The 10,172-nt window shown below is 45.2% G+C and overlaps 1 protein-coding gene across 1 annotated transcript in view; it reads left to right on the top strand.

The window, feature by feature from the left end:
* Positions 1-889: 889 nt before the first annotated feature.
* LOC138590840 (AT-rich interactive domain-containing protein 1B-like) overlaps positions 890-10,172 on the top strand; it is a 195,261-nt gene continuing 185,978 nt past the window's right edge. Inside the window, exon 1 of the mRNA XM_069661234.1 lies at positions 890-2,479. Within this exon, the coding sequence (XP_069517335.1) occupies positions 1,217-2,479 (1,263 nt within the window). The 5' untranslated portion in view covers positions 890-1,216. The remainder of the gene's footprint in view (positions 2,480-10,172) is intronic.

The following is a 10,172-nucleotide window of genomic DNA, read 5'->3' as shown; positions in this document are numbered from 1 at the left end:
TAAAGTAGATCAAATGAAGGAAATTAAAGAATGTAACCTTTTATTCAAATAAGAGCCTAATGAAGAATGTGTTAAATATACATATTACATTCCTATGGAGGCTTACAGTGAGTATAAAGAGGCCTAATCATACTTAATGATATTTTTTATCTGCTATCACATCCTGTAGAATTTTATATAGTTTATAGTGTTTGATATTTCCATGGTTTCCCTCTTATTATCCCACATGATTGCTATGGTTCTTTGTTGAAGGGGAACATTAGTCCTTTTCAGGCTGAATAAGTGTTTGGAGCGCGTGGGGGGATGAACTCTGCGGTGCAGATATTACAACATTATAGCCGCTATAAAGTGTGATTACATTCTTATTCGGATGGCAACATTATTGCGCACAGCTTGTGGTTGCGTGTCCGACTCCTGTCAGAGCTGCAGAGAACTGGCTGGAGCCGAGGGACAGAGAGGGTGGGAAGAGGGAAAATCAGATCTGGATAACTGCGTGGAAAGTCGCTCGGGGAAAACTTCACATCTGCTGGTGTGTTTATTTGAAGGGTCCGTGTGGAGCGCGGGAGCAATGTCCGTGCGTAAATTGGAAAATACGCGATTTGAGACGTTTAAAAAGAATATGCACTTTGAATTCTAGGGAGTGAGTTATTCATAGTCCGACAGGGATGCAAATATTAGGAGAAATCTTGATGTTATAGTGGCAGAAGGGGGTGTATGTTGTGTCAAAATCTGGCACATTAGTGTTTCTTTTTCTTTATTCTAAAATCAACCCGAAAAGCGTCTTAAAACACAGAAACATCGACACACAGCGTGCGTAATGGCTCGCTACTCCAGTCCGGATTTTCCATGTGAGGCGCGCCGGAGCCCTGGAGGTGGATAAGCTGGTAGAGCCCGCTCACTCTCATGCCATGCTGGGCCACAAGGGCTCCGGGAGACGCTGCTACATATTACCGAGAACCGGGATGGAGGAGAGGCGGAGGGGGGAAGGAAAAAAAGTTTCGTTTAAACCTGACAGAGAAACTTTCAACATGAAGCCTCACTGACGCTCCGTTTCAGCACCACCGCAGCAGCAGCAGCGCTACAACAGAGCTCTCTTTTTCCTCTGAATATATTTTTCACCTCCCAGCTTGTGTTTTTCTTCCTCTCTTGTCTTATTTTCTGCGCGCAAGGCTGGTCGGGGCTCGCTGTCACTGCGCGCTGAGATGTTGGAGTGACCATGGCCGCGCAAGTTGCATCGGCTCCGACCAGAACTAATAACAAAAATAAGAAATTATCCAGCGGTTTGGGTCCGGAGCTCAATTCGGGGAAATCCGGAGGAGGAGGAGGAGGAGGAGGGACCGTGCAGCGGACTGGACCGATGCTGGGTGCCGGAGATGGGACTCTGAATAATGTAGACCATCACCGCCGGAACGAGCTCAACATGGTTCATTCAACTTCCACGACTCACACCGCTCCGGACGGCCACGATAAGGATGGGAATAACCTCGCACAGGCTCCGGCTTCGACTAATTCAAACACTTCCTCGATGGAAGCGGGTTTGATCGCGAACCACAAGCTGAAATGTGTGGGGAGCGGAGATCCCCCTCAGTCTCAGCCGCCGCCGCAGCAGCAGCCGCCGCCGCAGTTCGGCCAATTTGCGCCACATCAGCAGCGACAGATCCAAAGTAACAACACCGCCAGTAACAACGGCCAGGGGCCCCGTGGGGACAGAGGCATGGATCACCAACACCACGGAGGCAAGGAGAACCTGTTGGGGGGCCAGGGGGAGCCACAACAGCAGCACATGCCAGGGAAAGGTGAGGGGGAGCTCACCTGTAAACCCGCGGAGAGGATGATGGGTACCAGGTACGAGCACTCCAACTTGGGTCCAATTAGTAACAACTCTGAGTTGAATAACAACTATTACACTCCAAGGCCCTGCTACGAGCAACATGGCGGACAGCAGCAACAAAGCAGTGGGATGGGGATAACGCACTCCTCGACTCATAACAGCATGGAGAACTCCCACGAAGCGGGGTACCACAACAGCCAGTACAACCAGTACCCGGCGTACCGGGCGGGCTACGGCGGCGGGGCCTACGGGGTGATGGGCCCTTCTGGATGCAGGCAACCTGGGAACATGATGATGGGCAGCAACTCCTCGGCAAGCAAGTCTCCTCTGGGTGCTGCTCCTCCGGGGGGCTTTCAGAGGTTCCCAGGACAGACGCAGCAGCAGCAACAGCAGCAGCAGCATCCCTCAGGGGCCACGCCGACCCTTAACCAGCTGCTGACGTCTCCCAGCCCCATGATGCGGGGTTACGGGGGTGCGTATCAAGACTACGGCGGCTCCACGGCGCAGCAGCAAGGCGGAATGGGCCTGGGGAAAGACTTGGGACCCCAGTACGGAGCCAGCTCGGCCCACGGCTGGGGAGGGCAGCAGAGGAGCCATCCTCACTCCATGAGTCCGGGAAACGGAGGGCAAGGCCTCGGCAGGTCACAGGTTAGTTGTGGAAACTTCAGTCAGACGCTCCGGTGTGCATCAGTGAAGTTTGGGTACTCAACGCTGATTTGTCACTCATAATGATGCCAGGTGATGTGTGTGTGTGTGAGTGCATTAATACAGAAATGACATGGATTCATATTTTTACCAAGGTGATTTTATGTAGAAGACGCCCTTGAACTTGCACAGTCCTGACTTGTGTAAACTTGTCTCATATTTAAGCTTTAATGTGACAAAAAAGGGAAGAAAATACACATTTTTTAAAAATAGCTTTATTATCCACGTTATTTTAATGAGCCAACAATAATTAATAGCGTAATTTATAGCAGCATTTCCATCATCATATACCTCATATTCCAGCTGTCTACTTGTATTTATTTTAGTTTTAACCGGTAGATTAAAAACCAGAATTGGTGCTGGCCGTGTTTACCTCTCTGCCGACGTGGTGTGAGACACGTTGCGAAACGCCCTGTTTAGAGGACGTGCTGTGTTCGAGGCACTCTTCTAACAAAGTAAAATACTTTTAAACAATGTAAGCAAATAACCTCTAGAAACAGCCGCTCTGCTTGTCTTTATGTTCACCTGGTTTAAAAAATATCAAACCGCGGCCGTTTAAAGCCCGCCTGTCCGTCTCGCGCGCTCCGTGTCGAGCCGGAGCGCTTCTGTTGCGCCTCGCCTGTGCGCGTGCTGCTCTTGTCAGAATTTGAATAGTGGAGGTAAACTGGCTCAAAGCTCTCCGTTCTCCCAGCTCACAGTTGACACCCAGTCTGCCATCTGATTGGCTCCCCGTGGCCCCGCTGGGCAGACTGCACTCAGAGAGAGAAAAAAAAGAGGATTCTTGCAGGGATGTAGTGATGCTGCATTCACGTCTTATGGGAATACTCCAGACTTGGAGGCTGTCCAATTTGATAATTGAAGTTTTATGAAGGTTTAAGCTGCTGCTGATAATTATTCTCATAATTTTTCTGCACTGAATAGAAATTCAAAAACGCTGCAATGTAAGCGTAAAGTGACCAAAGGAAATATGTTTTTATGTAGAGGGAATTATAAACTTGAATTTATGTTAGATCTTGATCTTTTCTTTTGTTATAAATCTGTAATTTCCTATCTAAAATTTTAGAAAAACTCAAACACATTTATCTTACACATGTGATGTAAATTCTTTATAAAACTCTTTGTGGATTAGTGTTTAGAAAAAAAATGAATCGCTCTCATTCATAAGCAGTTTTTCACAGAATCCCTGTAAGCTGACTTCATTTGGTCACCTCTGCATTTAGGGGTTGACCGCCTTGCTCGGGGGAACCTCACTGGTAAAACAGTTAAGTACTAATTGTTCAAGTCTTCCTCCTTTTTCTTTTTTGGGACTGCACTCAAGGATCTCTGGGCGTCCCTCGACCCCTGAGCTCAAACACTGATGTGTCAACAGCGCCCAGATCTGCAGCCGGGGCGGGGGGTGTGGGGGGAGGAAGTATCTGTCAGCTCAGAAAAACTGCCCCCAAAACAAAACGGAGTTTCTCCAGAAGAGCCGTTATTCTGTTTCTGAAATTATTCGCACTGCTGGATGGCACATCTGGACGACTGGAGGGCAAGGTGGCTTAGCTTAGCTTATACCATGTGCCTCTCTGGAAACAAAAGCACTTCATTAGCCTGCATTGTTTCAATCAAAGGCAATTTGCGTTGGATGCTGGGGAAATGAAGTGAATGCTTTAGCGTGGGAGGGTTCGCTGTGGTATTGATTGTTTCAAATTATTCACTGATAAGGTGGTCACTAGAAACCTGCAGGAATTTCACTCCTTACTGCATTTATTATTTCTGATTATGTGCACATTGGGTACAAAGAATATGTGTCCCTAATCGCAGCTTACATTCATATGCAGTTTTTTGGTGCAGATAATTTAAACCCACCAGCACAAATCCTGCGTTTAGACTGCAGATATTTTTGAAGACTTTCAGGGTTAGAGCATGTGCTACTATGTTTTTTTTTTCTCCCGACTGTATCAACATTTCAGCAGCAGTATATTCACGCTACAAAAGCCCTATGTTTAATTCATACTGGAGCGGCAGCACTGCTCTCCTGCGCGCTGACAGGCTGTGTGAGAAAGGCGAGCGGTGTAGTGCATAATACTGCCTCCAAATTGGCCCCGTGATATGACTGCGCTTCACTTCAGAGTGCGTTTGGTCGGAGCACGCCTCTGTCACCTGTTGGCACAGTTTCCCCTCTTTCAAATTCAATTTCCCTCCCCACTGCCTCTCTTCAGGAGCGCGCTGTGAGCGAAACGAGTGCACCTCATTTACACCGCTGTCTCCCCCCCTCACGCTCACTTGTCTGGCCACTCACCAGAATGAAGACAGAGTTTGTGTGTGTGTGTCGGCGAGATAGGTTATTTAGAGGTGTGTGTGTGTGTGTTGAGTCTGCTCTCGTCGAAAATGACATTGTCCCAGTTTTTCAGAATGACGCCGGCCCTCTTGATTGAGGGAAAACGGCGATCAGTTTGTGACTTTTTTCAGCTTTAAATCTGCTCCTGCTTAGTGTGTTTAGCATGCTTATGTAGTGCGTATACCTGTAGCAGTAACAGCATATGTCCAACCCTAATGACAGCATTTTCTGTCTAAACTCATACTGTATGTGTAGCAAGGATCTGTTTCCACTTATAACACACACAGAAAACAATAAAAATAATTAGTATAGATGATAACGAGGGCCTAGAAAGTTGGAAACACTGTTGTTCTTCGGATAATTACATCAGCAGCTCATTTAAAATCTGACCTAATAAAACAAGAATGAATGTATATCTGCTGTTTCCACTAATTCATCACCATTATGCTCAGTGTTCTGCCTTTGTTTTTTTTAGCATTGAAATCAAAGCTCGGCAGTTCTACATATCAAAGCCCAGACTGAGTCCCATCCTTGGTAATGTGCTTACCTTGAAATGATTCCTGCTCGCAGTGCTCTCCAGTGCATACTGTTTACATTTCTCTCTTATGAATTATTAGTGTGATACGAACAAAGACTTTATAATAGGAGCAATGCATCAATGTCACATTGTATTATGCGGCTATCTCAGGGAGCCTTGTGCATAGTGATGGGGCTCGACTGTGGCTGCTGGAATTTAATTTATGGTTCGTGTTCTGCAGCGGACGGACAGCCCATGGGGTCTGGTCAGGAAATGGGCACGCAGGTGTGTGTGTGTGTTTGGGTGCTTATTCTTTATTCCAGAGCGTGTGTTTATATTTTCTGTGTCCTTGAGTGTGTGTCTCCCTGTTTCTCTGTGTGTGTGCAGGCAGGAGAAGGATAAAGCCCCTTCGTCAGCACTAAGCAGTCCAACCTCACCCCCCTCACCCGTCTGCCAATGCCTCCCTCTCCCTCCGTTTCTCGCTCTCTGCCCCCCTCCCGTCACTCGTTTGTTTATGTTGTTTTGTTTACATCTCTGTCTTGGCTAGCCAGCGCAGCGCTGATTAGCAACACCAGAGTGAAATTTTAATTTGCTCTGTTGCGTCCGATAAGGGCCCCGCGCAGCGTTTTTCATCTTCTTGGATGAAACACAGAGCCCGCGTAGGTAATTGGCAGGCCGGGGTTATCCCTGGTCTGCATGCGGTTTTCACAAAACGCCAATTAATTCTGATTTTTAAAAAATAATACCAATAAAAAATAAATAAAAACTGTCCAGTTGCATCACTGGACATAAGCTCATGTATTATTAGCTGGCTAATAAAATAATTGTAGTTTCTCTCTCTGGCCCCACAACATCCCCTGGAGTCAAAGGTTGATGTGTAAACGCCCCAAAGAAAGGATTTAATTACTGCGAGCAGCGCTGATTTGGTGTCAGCTGTTTCTCAGCTCGGTCTTATCCGAACAGCCGGTGTCAGGAGGGAGCAGAAAAATCAAAACCAAAGCAGTTTTGGGGAAGAAAGTTAATTGTGCGAAGGGGAGAATTTGGACGGAGTAGTCTGAGGCTCTTTGGATTGGATTTGATAGTCATTTCAATTTCATTTCTCCACCTCGTTTAGTCTGTGTCAGCAGTGCTGGATTCTTCTCATGATGACTATGTATGAAATCTACAGTCGTCCTCTGGCATGCTGGGATTTGTAGGATTTATCACAGGTTTGGTTTTGGGCTACACACAGCTATACATGAGCTTTAGACACAGATCCTTTCTCTCTGTGTGTCTGTGGTAGAATAATAGAGCTTATAGTGATGATTCCATTAAAAGCAAAGGAAACTATCAAACACATTCCTGTGAACTTTCCTTCTGTCAGATGAGTTTAAGTAAATACAGAAGCCTCTTTATTTTACACAGATTTACAACCACTACAAAGAGCTATGCAGCCTGAACACTGCGACCAATCATTATCTTCAAAATCGAATCATATTTGAGTCTCTAAAATGTCGAAAATTGTTTGAGAAAGTTCCTCTCAATTTTCTAAGAGCCCAAAGTGACATTTTCAAATTCCTATTTCGTCAAACCAACCGTCCAAAACCCAAAGACTCTTCACTTACTGTCATTAATGACAATAAAAGGCAGCACACTGTCATATTCAACAAGCTGGAACTAGCAGATATTTAACATTTCTGCTTCAAAAATGAAGCCTATAAAATTCCTTTTGATATTAGTTGCAGATTTTTTTATCCTCCCTAAAAGAAAATCTGCGAGCAAATGTTACTTTATCCGTCTCAGGTGTATTTTTGCGATGATTTATTGAATTTTAATTTGTCTTTTGCTATTCCAATAGGTCATGATTTGCATAACCCTGCTTGCATTGAGACTCGGCTGCAGTCTTCTCTGTATAAACAGAGACAGAGGGAGCATAGGAGAGCCGGGGATGTAGAAATGTAGGCGATATTTGAAGTGAGTCACATGGAGGGCTGCTGACTTCTGAGGAATGGGCCCGGCCGAGTTCACAGAGCCTGAGAAAGAGAGAGAGAGGGAGAGAGAGAGAGAGAGAGAGAGAGAGAGAGAGAGAGAGAATCAGTATCTGAACTCTGGCAAATGTCAGCATAGTTAAAATCCTCTCCCTCTGGATCTCACCCCGCTTCAGCCCTGTGAACGATGCAAGGAAAAATAAGTATTTACGAGTCGCTGGCTTCCAACACACATGCACAAATATATTAGGTTTCCTTCCCTCAGTAGTGTGTCTGTGTTTGTGTGAAGCTGGCAGGGTGCCAGGTCTCAAGGCAGTGGGTGCTGCGGTGGCACCCCAAACCCCCCTCTCACCACCCTTTCACCGCCACCACCCTGACCTTCACATATGGTAATTAGCCACGTGGAGCTGCTGAATGGAAGGACCCCCCTCCTTCCCCCTCATCCCTGAGGAGGGGGGATTTTCTTTTCTGTTTTTTTTTTCTTTATCCTTTCTTTCTGTTTGTCTTTCTTTCTATTTTTCTTTCTTTCTTTCGGTTTAGTATCCCCACTTACCAAACAGATGGCCCTCCATGCTATACATTTTACTTTCACTTTCGCAGCCATCTCCTTTTGTTCTCTCTGTGTTTCCTCCACAAACACGCTCTCTCCTCTTTTATCCGCCTCATGTCCCCGGCTCTCAGTAGCTCGCTCGGCCTCCCATGGGACCGGCAGTCAGTTCAGAGGTATTTAGACAGCCAGCACATCCTATCGAATATTTATACACTATAGTGAACAGATCTGTGGGCCACTGCTGAAACATTGTCCTGCTTACAGAGGCGACTACCTCCACTGTCTTCCTCTCCCCTTTGGACAATAGAGGAGGAAATGGGAAATAAATGGGTCAGCCTCTGTGGAAATTAGCAATTTTTATGATTGCAGCAATTAAAGCAAATTCAAAGAGTCAGGATGACATTTTTTAAATCCAACTAAACTCTGCGTCTGCGTCCTCTTTGTGTGAGAGAAATAATGGTTTGATAGTTCAGTTAAACAAAAAGAAAATACAGAGAGGAGAATAATTGTCTGATTACCCTGGGAGGCTTTTTTATTTACACTGTAAAAAATTCGGTGCGCATTGTTTTTCATTATTATTTGAATTTCTTTTACCTTGAGCTTTTGGTTCAGACTGAATAGAAGTTCTTTTAATGGAATCGTTTTGAAGAACCGGTTTTTAATCACTGAATTTTCTTTCTTTATAAAGTCGGGCTGAAGTTTTTTCACAAAAAACATAATTATTCCAAAATAAAAAAGAGATTTGTGCTGCAGAATTTTTTTCCGCAGATTCTGTTTTATCAGCTTTGTGTTGTTGATTGTCACATGGAGTAATAATATGTGGCTCAGGTGGGCATGTTTTAGTATGACTAAAGTATCCTTTTTGTTGTTGCTGCTGCTGGAGAAACATCCTGCAAAATTATGCATTAAAGGAGCCATATCTTTTAAATGGATATTCTCATGTTTTGTATGAGTTTCACATTTTTGGGTGTTTATTGTTCACAGTGACTTCATAATTCTGTGTATTTCCAGAATTTTTAAAAAGGTCGCCTCTGAAGTCGGCCGTTCAGAACAGCTGCAGGTTTCTACGTAGAACCTTGCCTTCGCTAAAATCAACCAATCGTCATTCACCTCAGGCTGCCTTCTCGCTCCAGCTTGTAGTCAAGTCATCGTCGAGATTTCCGCTTACCTTTACAATACCTCCTGCCGATTCTGGCTCGTACAAATAAGGCCGATACCGATCCTAGCGCAGCCGTGTTTTCTACAACTTTGGAGTGGCGGTGCAGTGCGGCCGCTCCCCCATGTGAGATTGCACACAAGCGGCAACTCCAAATACTTTCAGCCAATCGTGGCTACGGTCTAACCTTTGAATGGCAAAGCAGCTTGTTGGTTTCAGGAGGAAGGAGAGGCTTGGAAAAATAGTTGTATGCAATTTTGAAAACGAAACAAACGTTACCAACGTGATTCAAAATCACATTGCAATAATAGAAAATTGACTGCATAGCTAAAATATGTCCCCTTTAAAACACACATGCATGTTCACATAGACGCCCATTTATAATCCATGTTGTGTGTGTATGTGTGTCTCCATATATGAATTTCCAACTGCTACCATCTCTGTGAGAGAATCATCATCAACATCATCTCCATCATCCATCACTTTGCACATCAAAGCGTCTGCACTCCTCTCTGTTTCCCAGACTGTAGACTCTGCTCTCCAGTCACACGTCTCTCTTTCTGGTTTCGAGTTGATCCTAATCAGCGCTGGCACGGTGGGACCATTTAGCTCAGCTGAAAAAGAAAATAAAAAAATCCGACCAAACAGCACCAGCCGGGCTGTCTGTGTGTTGTTTGTGAGAGACAAAAATAGAAAAACGATGGGACACGGACGACGCGCCGGGTTTCTGTTGATGAGTTTGTGTGTTTCTATCTCTTTACGAGTTCTGCTTTCTTTCTTTAAAATGTATCTGTGTCCTTTTTGTTGACTGGTCAGTTAAGTGTATTTTCCCCCAGCACATGTTCCTTTCATCTTTTTCCTTTCCTTCCAAACCAAAGATGTTTGTGTGTGTCTGTGTGTGTGTGTGCATGCAGAGCTGATTTATACACACCGGTCACAACAGGACACTCGTGGTCACTCCTGGCTGAATGCTCCCCAATTTAGATCAATTTTATCTCAGCAATTTAGGAAGCAACTTCGCACCGCATCCTCGTCCACATGCGTGCATATTTGGCACTGATAACTGACTGTATATGTGGGAGAAGAAGTTATGTTAGAAATGTGGTATTAAAGCGTCGCAGTGGGT

Source organism: Semicossyphus pulcher, unplaced genomic scaffold (assembly GCF_022749685.1).
Source record: "Semicossyphus pulcher isolate SPU_LCO1_2020_fin unplaced genomic scaffold, fSemPul1.0.p SCAF_14, whole genome shotgun sequence".
NCBI classification, from domain to species: Eukaryota; Metazoa; Chordata; class Actinopteri; order Labriformes; family Labridae; genus Semicossyphus; species Semicossyphus pulcher.
Note: the sequence above shows the minus strand (reverse complement) of the source record. Positions and strands in the feature narration are given on the sequence as shown.